Here is an 18786-nt window from a genome sequence, read left to right as displayed (position 1 = left end):
GGGGTCCCTGGGGATGGAGGTTTGGGGGGGGCAGCCCTGGGTCCCCTCTCCTGCCCCAGATCCCCCCTTCGGGGTCCCTGAGTGGGGGGCAGCCGGGCCGCCGAGCTCCTGCTGGGCACTGGTGCTCCACGCCCAGGCCCCCCCTCGGGGGACAGAGCCTTCCCAGTCCCCCCAAACCGTCCCGTGGGTCCCCCCCACGGCGGGGGGGGGGCAGAAGGGGCCAGCAGCCAGCGCACGCCCAAGTGAAATTCCCACGCACGACCGCCTCGCACGCCCTCGTGCGAGCGGGGACACGAGGCCCGCGGCCTCAGGGCGCCACAAACCCCAGTGCGGGGTGCGCAGCCCCCCCGGCCCCCGCAAAAGCGGCCCGTTCCCAGGGAAACGGGGAAGGATTTGGGGTGGGCCACGGCTTCGATACAGTCGGTTTATCGTACAGCAACTGCCACGGCACCGGGGCTGAGCCTCGCGTGCGGCCCCAGCTGCATCCCCGCGTCCCCTCTGCCGCGCGGGACGGGCGGGGGGCCATCCCCTCCGAGGGGCGGGGGGGCTCCCCCCATCAGCACCCGCTCCTCCCAAGGCAGGGGGCAAAGGAGGAGGTTTAGCACCCCCCCACCGCATCCCCTCAGGCGTGGCACAGGCCAGGGCACCGCGGCGGCCAGGGATGGGGGCTGGACTGGGGGGCTGGATTTTGCGGGGCCGGACGGGGCCCGTCCGGCCCCTGCAGGCAGCGGGACGGGGCGCGCGGCCTCACCATGCCGGGGGCATGTCCAGTGCTTCACTAAGGGGGCTCTCGGGGAGCGTTGTAGCACCACAGGGAGGGGGCCGGCTCGGACCCCCGCCCTAAGTCTGGGGCACCCTGCCACCCCCCACCCCCCGGGAGCCGGCTGTATAAATAACGGGGGCCCGCGCGAGCGGAGGGGACGGCCCTGCGGCGGCTGCGAGCCCTGAGTACGCCGGTGGCCTTGGGTCACTGTCCCCGGCGCCGGGGGCGGCGGAGGGAGTGGAGACCCCCCCCGAAACCGTCCCTCCCTGCGCGCTGTCCGGGGCTGCGCTCAGCCCATGAAGCAGACGGGCCCCAGCTCAAAGCCGAATTTCTGGTTGGCGTCTCCGAAATCCACGACGGCCACGTCCGTCAGGGGCAGGCGCTCCACGCGGGACGAGGTCACCTCCAGCACCGTCCGCTCCTGGCCGCGGCGCCCCTGCGGGAAGGCGGCGTAACGAGGCAGGGCGCGGGACGAGCGGTGGGGACGGAGACGCGGCGTCCTGGTCGCTTGGGGGACTCACCTGGCAGCCGTCGTGGAGGGCGCGCACCGGGGCGGCCGGGTGGTCGTGGCCCAGCTCCTCTTCGTTGGCGCCGCGGAAACGCAGGGCGCGGGCGAAGGTGCCGGCGCCGGCATCGTACCAGGCGGCGGCGTGCTGACAGTTGAGCGTGAAGTTCTGGCGGGCGCCGGCGCTCAGGAGACGCAGGAAGGTGAGCTGGGTCACGGGCACGGCGTTCCCGTCCGCGTCCACATAGGAGAACTGAGCGGGAAAGGGCCGGGACAGGGGCTGAGGCCCACGCAGGGGTCCGCCACCCCCCACCCGCGCCGGAGCACCCGCTCCCCCACCTTCTTGCCCCTTCTGAAGGCGCTGTACCACGTCCCCGGCTTCTCCCTGCTCCAGGCGGCCAGTCGCACCTGCGGGCGACGGCGACGGCGTCAGGGACAAAGCCCACGGAGAGGGGGAACAGCGAGCCCCAAGCTGCCCCCCGCGGCATCCCGGCTCGGGGGGGAGCTGCTGGGGGGTGGGTTTTGGGACACCCAGATCCCCCCTGCCCTCACTCCAACTCACAGCCTCAAACTTCTTGTCCGGGAACAGGCAGGTCTCGCCGCCCGCCGTGAAGTTGCAGAACACGCGGAAGGCGTCTCGGGAGCAGCCCTGGTTGGGGTCGATCCAGTATTCCCCTGGGAAGGATGGACGGATGGACGGGAACGTCGGCTCCCTGCCAGCGCCGGGCCGGCCTCGGCCAGGGACACGCCGCACGGCGGCGGCCTGGCGGGACGTGAAGGCCCCACGCTCCCTGGGAGGGGGATTTGGTGTCCCCCCCGCCCAGATCCTCACCGTCGCGGAGGTGCGGGTGACAAAGCCGCAGCTCGCGGCAGACGCGCGCGGGGCTCTCGGGGGTGCCCAGGGGTCGCCTCAGCTGCTCCACCTCGGCGCGCAGGGAGCTGAGCGATGCGTACACCTCCTCCAGCCCCTCGTAATCCCGCGGGATCCCCCGCTCTCCCGCCGGCGCCCGCCGGCGCCTCCTGCTCCGGCTCGAGGGCAGCGGCTCCAGCAGCTCGGCCGGGCGGCCCTGGGACAGAGCGGGGACCAAGGGGTGAGGGGGGCAGAGGAGGGTGCGAGCGGACGCGGCGAGGGGGGCCTTGGGGACACTGCCGCCCTCCCGGGAGGTGAAGTGGCATCTGCCCGGAGCACCCCTTACTCACCGGTGGTCCCGGGGGTCCGGGGGGCCCTGCATCACCTCGGGGTCCCAGAGCACCCTGCGAAAGAAGAGGACAGTCCGCCAGGTCCCCCCAGAGGCGCGCCGGAGCTGCATCCCCCCCATCCCCACCCCTCCCTGGCACTCACCGGCGAGCCTTTGGAGCCCTTCTGCCCCAGGGGTCCCTGCGGGGGGAGAGCAGAGGAGAGGGGCTCTGGCACGCGGTGGTCCCACGGCAGCCGCCCCCAACCCCTCCCTGCCGCCCGGGCCCCCGTCCCTCTGGGGATGCAGCCCCCAGGGGTCCGCAGAGGAGCCAAGGGTGGGGCAGGAGACCCCTGCTGAGCCCACCCGGCGCAGGCAGGCACTCACCGAGAGCCCAGGGGGGCCGGGGGGCCCGGGGGGGCCGGTGGGCCCAGCCAGACCCTGCAGGTAGAGACAGCATCAGCCCCGTGCTCGAGGGGGCCACACCTCATCAGCCCCCGGTACCTTGTGTCCCCCCACAGCCCCCGGGCTCAGGGGAGACCCCAAACGCTCACAGGGTCTCCCTTGGGCCCTGGGGGGCCCTGGACGCCCGGGAGCCCCTGGTCTCCTTTCTCCCCCATCTCTCCCGGCGGTCCGATGAGCCCGATCAGTCCCGCGTGGCCCTGGGGGCGAAGGGCAGCGTCAGGCAGCCCCCTCCCTGCCAGCGGGAGGGCTGGGGGACGCGGCCAGGGTGGGACCCCGGCCCCCGCGCGGCCGTCGCCCGCTCTCACCTTGTCTCCCTTGTGGCCGGGGTCTCCCTTGAGGCCAGGCAAACCCACGGGACCCTGCAAGAGGCCAGGGGGACGTCATGCACCCCGGGCCGTGCCCCGCTCGGGCCGCTCGCACCCAGGGCTCCTCCTGACTCACCAGGGGACCGGGTGGTCCCGCCTGTCCCAGAGCCCCCAGCAGACCTTGTTCACCCTGGAAGAGAAGCAGCGTGGGAAGGGGCCGCGGGCAGCCCCGCGTCGGCATGGGACGTCCTCCCCGCAGCCCCCTGACTCACGGCAGGGCCGGGGATCCCACGCAGCCCTTCGGGGCCCGGCCGTCCCGGCGGCCCCTGCGCTCCCACCGGCCCCGTCTTCCCGGGTGGCCCCTCGGTGCCGGGCTGGCCCTGGGGACAGGAGGACGGAGCTGGGCTCTGCGCCCCTCAGGACCCAGCCCCATCTCTTTGGGGGGAACCTGGCCCCGCCCTGAGGCTTTTAGAGGGGGAGCGGGTTTCGGGAGCGCTGGGGCGTACCGGCCGCCGCTCACCTTGGCACCCTTCTCGCCCTGCCGGCCCTCGCGCCCCGTTGGTCCCACGGGTCCCTGGACGAGGAGACAGAGACCCCGGGAGCTGCGTGCCGGCCCGGGCCGGCGCCGCTCGTGGGCCCCCTTCGCCCCGTGCTGTCCTCCCCCACCTCACCCTCGCCCGTTGCCCACTCACCCTGCGGCCGGGGGGGCCCGGGGGGCCCGGCTCCCCTGATGCGCCCGGTGGGCCCTGAAACGAACCCAGCGGGAATTTGGGGTGAGGGGAGAGTCCCACAGCGGGACTGGGGGAAGCGCGGAGGGCGAGGGGCGCCCCAGGAAGTGTCACGGCCCCTCGAGCCCCATTCCCGCTGGGAACGCGACCCCCCGTTTGTGGCCGTGACGCCCCCACAGCTGCCCCGCTCACCGGCAGACCGGGGTCCCCGCCATCGCCCTTCTCTCCCGCAGCTCCATCCAGGCCCTGCGACACAGGGGAGGTGAGCGCTCACCCAGACCAGCACCCCCGCACCCACCCCGGGCCGGCAGGACGCCGGGAAGCGCCAGGACGGCAAAGCGGGGAGAGAACCGCAGCGTCCCGGCACCTCCTGGTCCCCCCACCGCCCCAGGGCGACACCAGAGCTCCGCGGGGAACGCGGGCACTGGCCCCAACCCCCGTGGGACCCCAGGGGGAGCAGGGGCTGCTCACCGGCACGCCGGGGTCTCCGGGGGGCCCGGGATCGCCAGGGAAGCCGATGGGACCCTGCAGAGAGAAGGGGACAGGAGGGGGGCACTGGGAGGGAGCCCGCACACGCTGTGTGCTGGGAAAGCAGCAGCAGGATTGGAGCTGTAGGGTTACGGGGGGCTTGCAGCAGCGGCCCCCCGCCTCTCTCCGCTCTCTCCTCCCCTCACCAGGTTGCCCTTGGCTCCGTCCTCGCCCGGTGGGCCCTTCTTGCCAGGGGGTCCGGCTGCTCCCGGCTGCCCCGCGTCTCCCTTCTCGCCCACGTCTCCTTTCACGCCCTGGAGGGACGGAGGGGTGAGGTCAGAGCGGGGCAGGGGCAATTTGGGCAGGGAAATGTGCACCAGGAGCCCTGCCGCTGCTCTGGCCCCCAAAAGACACCCCGTTCCCCTCGGCGGTACTCACGGGCGGTCCGGGCTCCCCCGCGGCTCCGGGGTCTCCCGCCTCACCCGGCTCACCCTGGGTGAGAGAAAAGCCAACGGGGCAGATGCTGCTGGGGGCTGGGGGGTGGGGGCAGCCCTGCCCAGCCCCAGCACCCAAACCAGGACCCACGTCGCCCTCCCGAACGCAGGCTCACCTTCTCTCCCACAGCACCCGGCTGTCCCACGCCACCCGGCATTCCCTGCGGACCCTAAAGGCAAGAGGATGGGGGGTACCCCCGTCGGGGCAGCCCCTGTCCCCCGGCAGCCCCCGCCGAGCCCCCCGGGGCCATACTCACCTCGGCACCGCTGGGTCCCTGCGGCCCCCGGGGTCCTGGCGCGCCAGGAGGGCCCTGTGGGGCGCACAGAGCAGGGTCAGGGGACGGGGACGTCGCAGAGAGGGAAGGAGGCGGACGGGGGAGCGGTGGGTGCGCAGAACGGGCCAGCTGCGGGGTCTCCTTACCATGGGGCCCACGTCTCCGTTCTCGCCCTTCTCGCCCGGCGGGCCCGGCATGCCCTGCGGGGTCACGGGTCAGCTGGGGGGTCTGGAAGCCCCCCAGGCAAGGCAGGCCGTGCAGAGCCCGGAGCCACGCGTCCCTCGTTCCCCTCTGTCCCACCAGCCCCCAGCCCACCGCTCTCCGCTCTGTACCTGCAGGCCAGGGGGGCCGCTCAGGCCGAGGTGACCCCGCGATCCCTCGTCTCCTTTCTGCCCAAACATTCCCTGCTGCCCACGGCGCCCCGGCTCCCCGTCTGCCCCCTGCAACAGGAAAGGGTGGGGGTCAGCCCCACAGAAACCCCAGCGCGTGGGGCAGGAGGGCAGGGGGGAGCCAAGAGGGGAGGTGGGCTCCAGCCGAGGGGGCAAACGGGGTGGGAAGGGCACGCGGCAGCCACTCACCGCGGGGCCAGGGTGCCCGACGGGTCCCTGGATTCCTGTCGGTCCCGGGGGGCCCTGCGGGACAGGAGCACCCAGACGGGGTCAGGGCAGCGCCCAAACATCTCCCGCCTCGCCGCTCCCCGAGCCGCTGGGCCCCCTGAAGCAGCCGCCGCGCAGGGCGGCCCCTCGGCACTCACCGCCTCGCCCTTGTCGCCTTTGCTGCCCTTCTGCCCGGGGAGCCCCGTCTCGCCCTGCGCAAAAAGAGGGTGAGAGCGCACGGGCGGCGAGGCGGCAGGCAGGGAGCTGCGGCAGCCGGGGAACGCGGCCGCGGAGGAAATCCCAGCACCGGGAAAACCGCCACCGCCTGCGAAGCGGAGCCAGGGAAGCCCCCCAGGACCAACGGCCCGCTGCCGCCTGGGAACCCCGCTCCTGGGACGCCACAGGGGAGTCCTGCCCTGTCCCGGAGGGGGGGAATCCTGCCCCGTCCCGGAAGGGGGAAATCCTGCCCCGTCCTGGAGCAGGGGAAACCTGCCCCGTCCCGGAGTGGGGGAATCCTGCCCCATTCCGGAGGGGAGTCCTGCCCCGTCCCGGATGAGAATCCTGCCGCGTCCCGGAGGGGAATCCTGCCCCGTCCCGGAGGGGGGAAACCTGCCCCGTCCTGGAGGTCCCCAGCCCCAGGACGTGCCCCCTGTCCCCAGCGTCCGTCCTGGGGTACGTTCCCTGTGCCAGGGGAACGCGAAGGAGCCGACTTGCGTCCCCCTGACTCACCTTGTCCCCGTCCTCTCCGGCGGGGCCGGGGGGTCCGCCCGGGCCCGGCAGCCCCACGGGGCCCTGGATGCCATCGTGCCCGGCCGGCCCCACGGGCCCTCGCTCGCCCTGCGGGGAGGGAGGGGAAGGGCTGGGAGCAGGGCTGACCGGGACACCCACGGGAGACACCGCCTGTCCCAGCGCCGCCCCGCACCTCCTGCCTCGCCCCACAACCCCTCGCACCTACCGGGGAGCCCTTCTCGCCAACGGGACCGGGGGGGCCCTGCGCACCCCCCCGGCCTGGCAGCCCAATGCCTCCAGCAACCCCCGTGGGGCCTCGCTCGCCGGGGGAACCCTGGGGAGAAGAGAGAGGTGGGGTGGGGGGAAGAAGGCCCCACAGTCTTCCTCCCCTCCAGAGAAACCTTCCTCTGTCAACCAGGGTTTCAAGCCAGGTGCCAAAATTCCTCCTCAAGGAGCACACCCATTTCAAGGGAAACCCCAAAACTCCGGGTAACCCCCCAAAGGCCACGCTGCCTTGTACTCACCGTGGGTCCAGGGGGACCAGGGGGTCCTTCCCCACCCTTCAGGCCAGGGGGACCCTGTAGGAGGGCAGGGAAATGGTTACGGGACCCTACTCCCCCCTCGCAGGGCCACAACGGGCTGGTGCAGGCGCGGGGCAGCACTGACCGTCTCTCCGGGCGCCCCCCGTGTGCCGGGAAAGCCGTGGATTCCCGGGGGGCCGTTCTTACCGGGGATGCCAGCGGGGCCGGGGTCGCCCTGCGAGGTGGAGAGGAGCAGCAGAGCTTTGCTTCGTCCCCGCCGAGCCCAGGAGAGCCCCCGCGCCCCACAGAGCTCGGGGGGGCCCAGCCCCGCTCGGCTTCGGCTCGCGGGAGTCCGGGCGAGCGCTGTGGCTCCTACCTTGGCTCCTTCCCGGCCAGCAGCTCCAGGCAGGCCCTGCTCCCCGGGGGGGCCCGGGGGGCCTGGGTGCCCCCTCTCTCCCACAGGCCCCGTCTCGCCCAATTTACCCTGCGGGGAGAGAGCGGGGTGAGTACCCGGGGGTCCCTCCATCCCCCCGCGCTCACCCCCAGGCGAACACCTCCCGGCACTCACCTGGGGTCCCACCACCCCCGTGGGGCCGGGGGGGCCGGTTTTGCCGTGAAAGCCCTGCAGAGGAGAGAGGGGTTCACGCGGGGTGTTGCCAGGCGTCTCCCCGCCCCGGGGAAGGGGGGCAGGGACCCACCGGCTCGCCACGCTGTCCTGGGTGTCCCGGCAAGCCGTCCTTCCCGGCGGGACCCTGCGCAGGAGCAGAGGGAACGGGGTGTGGGATACGGACGGCGTAAGCGGGTTCCCCGCCCCGCTGCCTGCCGCGGGGCGCCGCGGGAGGAGGAGGTGCCAGCCTGACTCTGTCCCCCGCGTCGCCCCAAACACAGGCAGGCCCAGGGCCACGCGCAGACGTCACCACTTACGGGGGGACCTTTCGTGCCCGGGAAGCCGCTGGGTCCCTGCGGACCTTGGGGACCCTGCGGGACGGAAAGAAAACCCACCCTCAGCGGCAGAGGGGCTTTCCCCACGGTCCCACAGCACCCAGCCCTGCCCCCACACCAGGCACCCTGTTCCCCCCGCGCTCGGTCCCCTCCCGGGGTGCCTTCGCAGGGGGACCCCCCTCTGCCGCACACCGAACACCTCTCACCTTCTCTCCCACCGCGCCAGGGGCCCCGTCGTGGCCAGGATCTCCCTGCGGAGACAGAAACGGGCTGAGACGGGGACGCGGGGGACAGCAGGGACCCCACGGCCAGGCTCCCACCTACCTTTGGGCCGGGCTTCCCGGTGGGACCAGGCAGACCTCGCTCCCCGGGGAGGCCCTGCGCGGGCAGGAGGCAAAGGCCAGGGTGAGACAGCGTGGGGCGGGGAGTGGGGCAGGGAGCTCAGGGACCGGGATAGGGACGGGGCAGGGAGCCAGGGCTGGCCCCAGGCTCGCTCCCATGGGATACAGGCAGAAGTCTGGGATCTGGTGGCCGTGGGTTTTAGTGGTCCCCAGAGTCTGGCTGCTGTGGGAAACAAGCAGCTCCAGCTTTAACTGCCAGCACGCTGCGGAGCGCGCTGCTGCGGGACACGGCAGACCCCAAGCTCTCTTGCCGTGGGCTAACGCAGGCCCTAGGCCGTGGGATAAAATCCACCCAGGAATGGCGGTGGTGGGATGCAGCTGGACGCTGGGATGGTCACAGCCACAGGGTGACTCCTGTCACCCCCCATTCGGGGCCGGGGCTGCGGTCACTCACCGGGGGCCCTCGCTGTCCCGTCTGCCCAGCCTGGCCGGCCTTGCCCTGCGGGGAAAGAGGAGCTGGAGGGGAGAGCAGCGCACGGGGCAGCCCCCCACTCACCCACACTGTCCTCCCGCGGCCCCCGAAGGGATGGAGCGGCCCCAAGCACGCCTGCGAGCGGGCACACAGCACGGGAGCAGACAGGACCACGGGGCTGGGTCGTGTCCTGGGCTTTGAGCTCAGCCCAGTCCGCCCCTGCGGCACAGCAGGATTTGGGGGACAGGGAACGCCCCGGAGCGACAGGACAGGGCGACACAGCGGGACAGGGCTCACTCACCCTCTTGCCTTTCTCTCCCGCCAGCCCCATGGGACCCTGGAAGCCGGTGGAGCCCTAGGAGGGAGAGCACGAGTGACAGCCCAGGGCCGGTGAGGCACACGGGGTCTCGGGGACACCCCAACGGCTCCCCCGTGCTCACCTTGGGGCCCTGGCGCCCCGGATAGCCCGGCAGACCCGGCACTCCCAGCTTGCCCTGCCAAGGAGAGCGCGGAGCTGAGCCGCAGGCTCCGAGGGACGCGGGGACGCGGGGACACGGGGCTCCCCTCACCTTCTCGCCCGCGGGGCCGGGAGCGCCCGGTTCCCCCGCGGGACCCGTCTGCCCCTTCAGCCCCTCGGGGCCGTCCTCGCCGCGGGGGCCCAGGAGGCCCTGGTCACCCTGGAACGGTAACGCAGGGGTGCGGGGAGCACGCTGCTGGGGCGGGGGACGGGGCTGCGCCCTCGGTCCCCAGCTGGCCCCACAGAGCTGGGGGTGTCCCCCAGTTCTGTTCCCCCCCCCCGCCACCACCCTGAATCCTGCAGCCAATCCCCACAGGGTTTGGGGGGACCTGCAGCCGCCCCACACAGCCCTGACGAGGAGACCCCCACCCCGGGACCCCACTTACCCTGTCGCCCTTGGGGCCCATGTCTCCCTTGAAGCCGGGGAACCCATCTTCTCCCTGAGGAAGGGCACATTTTGGGGGGCTGAGACCCCAGCACGAGCCCCAGACGGGGTCACAGTGTGGGGCTGAGCCCCAAATCTCAGCACGGAGGTGCTGCCCCCAGCTGCAGCCCAGGTGTCCCCCCACCTCAGGGCAGGGACAAGTGCCCCCCGACACCCGGGACCCACAGACACCACGGGACGAGGACCCCCCCCAAATTGCCCCCCGCACCTCTTACCTTCTCCCCTTTGCTGCCCTTCAGGCCCCGCACGCCAAAAGCTCCCTGCAGAGACACAGGGGGGTCAGAGGGGAGACCCCCACCCAGACGCCCACCGCCTGACCCCCACACCGCGCCTCGGCGGAGCGGGGAGGCTGTGCTTACCTTCACCCCGCGGGGTCCCGGATAGCCGACGGGACCAGGGGCACCCACAGGGCCCTGCGGAAAGAGAGTCACCAAAAATGGGACCCCCTCCGGAAAGAGGACCCCTTCTCCCAACCCAGGGCACGGGGAGGGGGGTCAGCCCCTCACCTGGAGGCCTTTCTCTCCCGCGGGCCCCTCGCGGCCGGGGTGACCCTGCGGGGACACACGAGGTGAGCCCCGAGCCGGGACGGTGGCGCTGCCCCGCGCCCGGGGTCCGCAGCGACCCCCCTGCCCCTGGCCCGTACTCACCGGGGGCCCATCGGCCCCAGCCACCCCCTGTATTCCCGGCTTCCCCGGCGGGCCCTGGGCAAGACGAGGACGTGAGGGGACACAGAGGGACCGGGGCCACCCCCGTGGCTCCCCGCGACCCCCAGAGCTGGGGCGGCTGCGGGCCGCGCTGGGACCTCGCTCACCTTCTCCCCCGGCAGCCCCACGGGGCCCTGCGGGCCGGGCAGACCCTGCGAGAGAACAGAGCGGGGCGCTGGGAGGGGACAGAGGGAGCGCCCGAGCCCCCGGCCCCGCAGGGACACCCCGCTGGCCCCCCGTCACCCCCACATACCTGCGGGCCGGGGTTCCCTTGCTGTCCCGGGGGTCCCGGCTCCCCCTGGATTCCCTGGGGCAGGGGGGGCAGAAAAAGTCTGTTAGTGCGGCAAAACATCTCAGACCCCCCTCGCTGCGCCCCCGTGCACCCTCCCGGTCCAAGCACCCCACGGGGCTCTTGCCCCAGCCCTGCCTCCCCCTGGCTGGCTCATTCGGGGTGGGTGCCCCCCACCGACACCCACCACGTTTCCTTTGGGCCCCGGCGCTCCGTCGATGCCGCTGGCGCCCTGCGGAGGAAGGAGGGAGGGTCAGGGCGACGCCGCGCCCCAAGGCGACGCCGCACGCCAAGGAGGATGCCGTGTGAAAAATCCCCCCGGAGCGAGGCAGGGACAGACGGACAGACGGACGTGGTGTCCCGTACCGGTGGTCCCGGGAGCCCGGGGGAGCCGCGGGAGCCGATCAGGCCTCGCATACCCTAGGACAGAGCGGTCAGCTGGGGCTCAGACGGCAGCACCGACCCCAGCACCCCACATTCCCTGGGGTGGGGGAGCCCAGTGCCCAAATCTCTTCTCCAAAAAGCCACGGGGGCCAAGCTTGCCCCTCACCGCTGCTGGGGTGGGGGGAGAAGCCGGGCCAGGCTCCCGGTGCCGGCAGCGGGTACTTACGGGTTCCCCAGGCTGCCCCCGCGGTCCCGGGACGCCGTCCGAGCCCTAGGGAGGCCGGCGGGGAGCTGAGCGCGTCCTGCCAACGCCAGCAGGCCCGCGTCCTCCCCCGTCCCTCCCCATGCTCCTCACCTTGGCGCCTTTCTCCCCAGGGGGGCCCGCTGGGCCCGGCTTCCCCACCTCACCCTGCGGAAGAGAGGGGGTGAGGTGGCGCGGGGACGGGACGGGACGGCAGGAGGGGACGCGGCGCGGCCCCACTCACCCTGTGGCCCTTTTCGCCCGGCAGCCCCGGCAGCCCGTCAAAGCCCCTGTCACCCTGCGGGGGAGGACAAGCGCCGGGCTGAGCCCACTGCCCGCCCCTGCCACACCAGGAGCTGGGGGTCCCGGACCCCCGCCCCGCCGCCAGCACCCTCAGCAGTACTGCCACCGCCCCACGCACGAGACCTTGGGTCCGGTTTCCCCTGGGAGACCCCTGGCGCCGTCCGCTCCAGCGCGACCCTGCAGGACAAGGCGAGGGGGTGGGAAAGGGGCTCGGAGCCCCTCGGGGCGGGGACGGGAAAGAGGCACCCTGAGAGGGAAGCAGGGCATTTAGGGGAGGCCAAGCCCCAAGTCCCAGGGCTCACCCGTCTGCCCAGCTTCCCCGGCGGCCCCGGCGGCCCCTGCATTCCCCGAGGACCCTGAGGAAGAGGAGGGGAAGGCGTCAGGGCTGGGCTCGCCTGCCAGACCCCTGCCCAGGGGCACAACCCCGTGCGTGGTCTCCTCGCAAGCCTCACCCGCGGCCCCGTGTCCCCCGCGTCGCCTTTCAGGCCCGGGTGACCAGGTAGACCCTACAAAAACAAGAGAGCGCAGACACCGCCCCGTGAGGGTTTGCTCGACGCGTAGACATGCCCGGTAAGGTGCACCTGAGCGGGGTGGGCACCCCAGAGCGGCCCCCGCGCCGGCCATACTCACCAGCGGCCCCGGGCGGCCCGTCAGCCCCATGGGACCGGGGGGACCCTTCATGGCGAGCTGGGGAGAGAAGGGAGCAGAGGGGTGAGGGGCAGCGCGGAGGCTGGGCAGGAGCGCTGGGCGCGGGGCTGCTCACCTTCGCCTGCTGCAGGATCGCCTGGGCTTGGGCTTCTTGGAAGGAGACAGTGGGACCCTTGAGGGAGTCCCCGCCAAACTGGAACTGGGGGGAAGGAGAGGAGTGAGGGGACGGGCACCCGGAGAGGGGAGGGTCCCTGGGGGTCCTGTCGCGCCCCAGCACCTACCGGCAGCATGATCGTGGTCCCTGCCGGGCCGCGGATGCCGTCGGCCCCCGGCAGCCCCGGCCGTCCCGCGGGACCCTGGCAGCGGGAGATAAGCCGTCACCGCGCCGGCAGAGCCCGGGCTGGCAGGTCAGGGCTTGCAGCTCCAGCGCCTCGCGCACGCCGGCATGCACCAGCAGGACCGCCGGGACGCCCGCAGCCCCCGCCCCGCCGCGGGGCGGCTCTGGCCCTGTCACTCCAACTCCCCGTCTGCTCCGTACCTGATCTCCGGGGTCCCCGGGCAGCCCTGGCAGCCCCGGTGGTCCCAGGGGACCCGTCTCCCCCTGCGGAGAAGACGAAGGCATGTTAACGCTCCGTCAGCTCCCATCCCTTCCCACAGCAGCCCCATGCTCCTCACCGCAGGCCCTGGGGGTCCCGGCGGCCCCTCAAATCGCCAACCCTAACGGAGAGAAAAGCGAGCCCCGTCTCAGACGGAGCGTGGCCGCGGGGTGCTGTGGAGGGCTGGGGGTCCAGCGTCCCCAGGGGGGCCGTGGCCCACTCACCGGCTCCACGATGGCTGGCTCGCCCTTCTCCCCCTTCAAGCTGGGCTCCTGCGAAACACCAGGGTGAGGAGAACCGACCGAGAGCGGGGCTGGGCGAAGGGCTCTGAGCCACCGACGCAGCCCATGGACCCCAAACCACGGCCCCAGCTGCAGCGGGAGGGGGTCCCAGGCCCCCCCAGCGTTACCTGGGCAGCCTGGATCACCGTCTCCTCCCGCTCGGCAGGGCCAAACCGCTCCCGGCTCGCAGGGTCCCCGTCATAGTAGTCCTCGTAGCCCAGCAGCTCCGTGCTGTCAGCCCCAGCGACTCCGTCCTCCTCCCGTTCCAGCACGAGCTCCTCACTGGGGTCCTGCAGGACGAGGAGATGCTGGGGGTGCAAAGGAGGGGTCCTGCCCTGCCTGCCGCGGTCCCAGCGCTACCTGCGAGGGGTTGGTGCCGTTCAGGGTGACGCTGACGGTGGTGGCGAGGCTGGGGGGCACCGGCGGCAGGGAGTTCACCTCCGCGAACGGCATCAGCGTGGGCGCGCTGGCCTTGGGCGATGCGGAAAGGACGTGGGGTGAGGAAGGGAGCGTTGCAGCAGAGGGAGGTGCTGCCCCACCACCCTCGCGGGGTCCCGCCGGCCGGTGGGGCCAGGGGATGCTCTGCTTTTTGTGGGGAGTAACGGTGGGACTCGGGATGTCCCCACTCCGCCGCAGCCCCTGCCTGGCTGTGGGACAGTGGAACCGCTCCCTTTTTGGGACAAGGCAGCGGGACTCCTGCTCCGCGGGGACAAAGGGCTCGCAGCAGCGCCGGGGCAGAGGGGAGGGCGAGCCAGGGCTCGGCAGCTGCTGCTCCCAGGCGCGGAGGCCGCACGGCCGCTGGCTCCCAGGCAGCCCCTGGAGCGCAGCCGCCCCTCGCCGGGTCTCTGCAGCCCGGCCCGGCCAAGCCTGACTCATCGGCAGGAGGGGCCGGCGTTCCCAGGCCACTCTTGGCCAGCACCGCCATCCCCAGCTGCGGCCCTGACCCACTTCCAGAGCCAAAGGGGTCGAAGGCAGAGGTGGGGCGCTGCCTCCCGCCCTGCCCCGGCGTCTCCACCCAGGGGATCCCTGCCGGCGCCCGGGACACGCTCCGCACGGCTCAGCCCCAGATGCCAGCAGCATGGCACCCTTGTGGGGATGCACCAGCCGGCCACGTTCCTCCAGATCCCGGGAGGAGTTGTTCCAGCCAGAGCCCTGTCGCCACGTCCGACAGACCCAAAGGTCTGGCTCCTCGCAGGCTGGAGCGGCTGGAGCCAGCCTGCTTTGTCCCAGACCACGCAAAGAGGAGCCTGCGAGCCGCTCTGGATGCAAGAGGTCGCGTGTGGCGCGGCAAGAGCTTCGTGCCAGCTCCGGGACGCATCCGGATGCACCCACAGGTCCCGGACGCCCCGAGCCGCTCCGCATTTATGCTGGATTTGGGATCGGGCGGTCCCATCTCCCAGCCAAGCCACGGCGCTGGCGAGCTGCGGAGCGGGCACGCCGCAGCCAGGCGCGAGCAGCAGGCCAGCGGAGCTGGGTTAACTGGGGCGGGGTGAGCAGAGGCGGGTTAGTCACGCTCCCTACCTGGCTGGCCGTGACGGTGGGCACGGTGGCCTCCTGCTGCTCCAGCAGCTCCTTGTTCCTCCTCTTCTTGCCCTTGCCCTTGCGCTTGCCTTTCCCCTTTCCCTTCTTGCCTTTCCTGCGCGGGGCGGCGGTGGGCTCCAGGCCGCTCTGCCAGGGGCAGCACAGGTGCCGGCAGGGAGAGAAACGCGGGCGTCAGGGGCGCTGGCTGCTCCCCCCAGCATCCCTGCGGGCTGCTCAGCAGGGCGGGGGCTCCCAGGCCCCCTCCCCAGCCTCTCCCGTCCCCGCTTTGGGTGCTCACCTCCTCCGGGAAGGGGGCCTGGAGCGGGTAGAGCAGGGGCTGGTCGCAGTCTGGCATGTAGCGCTGGCAGTAGGAGCGGGCGGCTGCGGGGTCGGCCACGATCAGCAGCTGCTGGACGTCACCCTGTGGCGAAGGAGAATTGGGGAGGGCGAGGGCGGTGGGTTTTCTGCCCCCCCAGGGCTGATCGAGTGCCCACGCACACCCCAGACGCGCGTGGAAGAGCCGGCGCTCGCACCCAGCCCTGTTCCCTGGGCAGCCGGCCGGGCCGTGGGCGGCTGGGCGCAGCCAGCGCGGACACCCCCTCGGCCGGGCAGGGGGGCGAGCCAATAAAGGGACCCTTGTCTGCCTGCTGGGGACAAAACGGGGGGGGAGCCCCCCCCGCCTCGCTGCCTCACAGCGGCCTCTTTGCCCGTGGCCCCTGATATTTGCAGTGGGCAGGAACGCAGGAACCGGGTCCCCTCCTTCCCCAGACCCCTCACTACCAGGGCAAGGGCGCTGGGGGACAGCGGGGGGGCCCCGGTGCGAGGATTTGGGGAGGCAACCCACCTCGAACACCTCCTCATCCAGGAGGCGGGCCCCAAAAATCGTCACCCCCTGGGTGCTGACGAGGGGCTGAGGTCCCCGCTCCAGCGGCAGCGTGGCGAGGAGGTGACAATCCACCAGCAAGGAGACATTGGTGCCTTCCACGGCCAACGCCACGCGGTGCCACCTGCGGAGATGCGACCTGGTCGCAGCGAGGGGGGCCAGAAAGACCCCCCATCCCCGTCCCCGTCCCCGCCACCGGCACTCGCCTGCCATCGGCCAGGTTGACCCTGCGGAAAACGGGGTACAGCTCAGGGGGTGGCTGCCCCTCCCGGTCCTCGTAGAGGAAGACGGGCGAGAGCCCGATCTCGACGCCCAGCTGCTGCACGCCTCGCTCGTCGTAGACGGAGAGCAGGAAGGCTTGTCCCCCGCGCCGGCCGCGCAGCGTGGCCAGGATGGAGAAATCCTCCGGGAATGGGCCGTCTGGAAAGGGAGGGGGGCAGCCGTCAGGCCATCCGTGCCCCGGAAGGGGACGCTCGCCCCTGGAGCGGCTGGGTGGGCACCCCGCGAGGGGCTCGGCGCCCCCGCAGCCGTACCGGGGAAGAGCTGGCGGGTGGGCGCGCTGAGCTGGGTGCGGTTGTCCACGCGGAAGGCGAAATCGGGGTCTTGGGTCCCGGGGCGCTGCGGGCAGATCCCGGCGGTGATGGAGATGCCGTCCCGGCCGTCCTGCAAGCCCAGCGCCTGCAGCACGTCCACGGGCACCGCTGCGGGGAAAGCGGGGAGCCCTCAGGGGTGCGGTCCCACCGGAGACACTCCAGCCGCGCTCCGCGCTCCTGGCCGCGGCCCCATTCCCCCCCCCGCCTGCCTCCCGCCAAAGCAGGCCGGCCGGGTGCCAGGCAGCTGTGTGGGCCTACGGTCCGGTCCCGCGGCCGCCAGATTCCTTCGCTGCATTCCTCCGCCCCCGGCCCCTGCTCTGCACCCCGCGGCACGGCTGCACCCCCGGGCCGGGAGACCCCCGTTGCCCCAAAGCGCAGCCTGGCTGCACCCGCCCTGGGCGGGGGGGGGGTGTGGGGAGAGGGTCGGGGGTGCTGCCCTCCCTCCGCAGGGAGCCGGACCCCAAAAATCAGGCGTGTGGAGGGTTAATCCTGCGCAGCCAGGTGTGCGGGGCTGGGGGGGGGTTGGGGGTTTTGGGTGATGACTGCAGTCACATCAGAGAGCACCCGGCCCCCCAGCCCCGGGGTATCGGAGAGGCCTGTCCGGGCAGGCCAGGCGGGGCGACTGGGGAAGGGGGGGTACAATTCCCCCTGGGGCTCCCCCCAGCCCGGCTGGGGTACCCCAAACATGACGGGGGCTGGGGGGGGCACAGCGGGGCTGGGAACGCGCTGACCCCGCTCTGGCCCAGCCGTCTCTCAGGCCCTCCTGACCCCCACGCACGGGTCCGGCTTCCTGCCGGCGCTCCCCGGGGACAGCCGGGCTGGGGCGGGACCCCCCGCCCCCTCCAGCTGGGAACCCCCGGTCCGGGGCTGGGGGGTGGCCCTGGAGGGGGTAAACCCCCCCGGATGCCAGCCCCGGGCGTGGGGGGCTCAGGCCGGGGGGGAAGCGGGGCCGGCTGTGGGGGAAGCGGGGCGCGGGGCCCCCCACGGCTCCCCGCGGAGCCCACGACAGCGTAACCCCCGTTACCCACGCCTCAGGGGCCCCCCCAGACCCCCCCCAGGCCCTCCCGGGCCACTCAGGGGACCCAGGCGTCCGGGTGCCCATCCTGCCTGCACCCCCGCCCTGGGGGGAGCACCCCTGTCCCGGGGGGGGCACCCCCACCAAGGGACACGGGGGAGCACCCCCTCCCCGGGGGGAGCAGCCCCTCCCGGGGGGGGGGGAGCACCCCTGTCCCACGGGGGACACCCACACCCTGGGGGTCCCTGTCACCGGCTGTGCCCCGTCACGGCTGGAGCCACGCGGGACCCCACCCCGAACCCCCCCCCAGCAGCGGGTACCCCCCCGGGCCCTGTCCGTGGTGCTGAAGGCGGCGGGGCCCCCGGGGGCCCCCACGCGTGACAACCCCCCGGATCCCGCGGGGACTCCCCCGTGTCCCCCCAGTCCCCGCGCCGGCTCCGCGGGGGCTCAGCCCACCGGTCCCCCCCGCGCAGCTGGCGTCGCGGATGGGGGGTGGGGGCCGCGAGCGGGGACACGCGTGGGCGTGGGGTGTGTCCCCCCCCGCCCCAGCTGGCGCGCGTTACCTGCCCTGGCCGGGAGCAGCAGCGTGAGGAGAGCGGCGAGCAGAGCGGCGGGGACCGGGCCCCCCCCCATCCCCGGTGTCCGCTACCGGAGCTCGGAGCTCTCCGTGCCCGCTCCGCGCTGGTGGCGGCGGCGGGAGGGGAGGGGACAACCAGCCCCACCGGAGCCCCCGCCTCCCGCCCGGCCCGGCCCGGCCCACGGGCGGGACCCCGGGACCGACCCCGGTCATGGGGAGGGGTGGAGGCGTCCCGGCTGCGAGCTCCCACCGCCCCCCCGAGCGGTGCCGGGGAGGTTTTGGGGTGCTGAGCCCCCCCGTCCCGCTCCCAGCCCCGCAGCAAGGACAGTGGGTTTCGGGGTGCAGAGCCCCCCAACCTGCTTCCAGTCCCACAGAGAGGTTTAGGGGTGCAGAGCCCCCCGTCCCGCTCCCAGCCCCGCAGCAAGGACAGTGGGTTTTGGGGTGTAGAGCCCCCTGCCCCTCTCCCAGCCCCGCAGCAAGGTTTTGGGGTGCAGAGCCCCCCGCCCCTCTCCCAGCAGCAAGGCCAGGGATTTTGGAGTGCCCATCCCCACAGCAAGGCCCGGGGGGGTTTGGGGGACCCCCCACCCCGTGGCGCAGCTGCCGCTCGCCCGGCTGGCCCCCGGAGCCCGGCTGGCCGGAGTGGCCCCATTGCCTCATCTCCTGACTCACAGCCCCGCTCCCCCCGATTTCCCGTTTCACAGCAAATATTTACTGGCGTCTCTGCAGTAACGAGCCCCCGCAGGCGCCCCCGGCCCCCCAAACCAAGCCCGTGCTCCCCCACCCACCCCCCCCAGGCTGTGGGTGCAGTGCAGCCCCCTCGCCAACCCTCAGACGCTCTGTCCCACCCCCCAGGCCCCCAGGATGGGTCAGGGGGCTGCGGGGTCCGAGGCAGGCACCTGGCTGCGGGGCCCGTCCCCACCCCACGGGCCCAAGCGAGGGGTCCCCAGGGCCGTGTCGCCGGCGAGCAGCAGACCCCCGCGCCCGCTGCCCCGGGGGGGTTGATCCCGCTC

General features: G+C 73.1%; 1 protein-coding gene across 2 annotated transcripts; it reads right to left on the bottom strand.

Annotated features, from left to right (window-relative positions):
* Positions 1-682: 682 nt before the first annotated feature.
* On the bottom strand, positions 683-17832 carry COL5A3 (collagen type V alpha 3 chain). 2 transcript variants are annotated; one of them, XM_086769137.1, is made up of 67 exons: positions 17763-17832; positions 16125-16292; positions 15798-16011; positions 15553-15715; positions 15007-15129; positions 14709-14855; positions 13548-13658; positions 13316-13477; positions 13131-13178; positions 12986-13027; positions 12849-12911; positions 12592-12666; positions 12426-12509; positions 12293-12349; positions 12115-12168; positions 11965-12018; positions 11786-11839; positions 11604-11657; positions 11474-11527; positions 11345-11389; positions 11101-11154; positions 10922-10966; positions 10699-10752; positions 10553-10597; positions 10389-10442; positions 10248-10292; positions 10101-10154; positions 9957-10001; positions 9683-9736; positions 9349-9456; positions 9220-9273; positions 9081-9134; positions 8762-8806; positions 8291-8344; positions 8173-8217; positions 7949-8002; positions 7723-7776; positions 7593-7646; positions 7401-7508; positions 7170-7259; positions 7028-7081; positions 6730-6837; positions 6504-6611; positions 5933-5986; positions 5757-5810; positions 5511-5618; positions 5325-5378; positions 5161-5214; positions 5020-5073; positions 4848-4901; positions 4616-4723; positions 4413-4466; positions 4134-4187; positions 3906-3959; positions 3734-3787; positions 3486-3593; positions 3350-3403; positions 3214-3267; positions 2998-3105; positions 2831-2884; positions 2611-2646; positions 2469-2522; positions 2101-2335; positions 1831-1943; positions 1608-1676; positions 1285-1521; positions 683-1199 (listed from the first exon to the last, which is right to left on the bottom strand). In XM_086769137.1, the coding sequence occupies exons 1-67, from the start codon at positions 17830-17832 to the stop codon at positions 1053-1055; spliced, it is 5307 nt and encodes a 1768-aa protein (XP_086625263.1). In that variant the 3' UTR covers positions 683-1052. The 2 variants fall into 2 exon arrangements, with proteins under 2 accessions (XP_086625263.1, XP_086625264.1); XM_086769138.1 differs by lacking the exons at positions 11965-12018; positions 12115-12168; positions 12293-12349.
* Between the last annotated feature and the right edge of the window lie 954 nt (positions 17833-18786).

This window comes from Chlamydotis macqueenii, chromosome 30 (genome assembly GCF_036417535.1).
Source record: "Chlamydotis macqueenii isolate bChlMac1 chromosome 30, bChlMac1.mat, whole genome shotgun sequence".
NCBI lineage: Eukaryota > Metazoa > Chordata > Aves > Otidiformes > Otididae > Chlamydotis > Chlamydotis macqueenii.
Note: the sequence above shows the minus strand (reverse complement) of the source record. Positions and strands in the feature narration are given on the sequence as shown.

Bases quoted from the DNA above. Each gene is read 5' to 3' on its own strand.
- COL5A3 (XM_086769137.1), bottom strand. From the start codon at position 17,832: ATGGGGGGGGGCCCGGTCCCCGCCGCTCTGCTCGCCGCTCTCCTCACG. The intron at 15,716-15,797 runs GCGAGTGCCGGT...GCATCTCCGCAG, and splicing joins GTCAACCTGGCCGATGGCAG to GTGGCACCGCGTGGCGTTGG. The intron at 3,788-3,905 runs GTGAGTGGGCAA...CTCCTCGTCCAG, and splicing joins CGGGCCCCCCCGGCCGCAGG to GGACCCGTGGGACCAACGGG.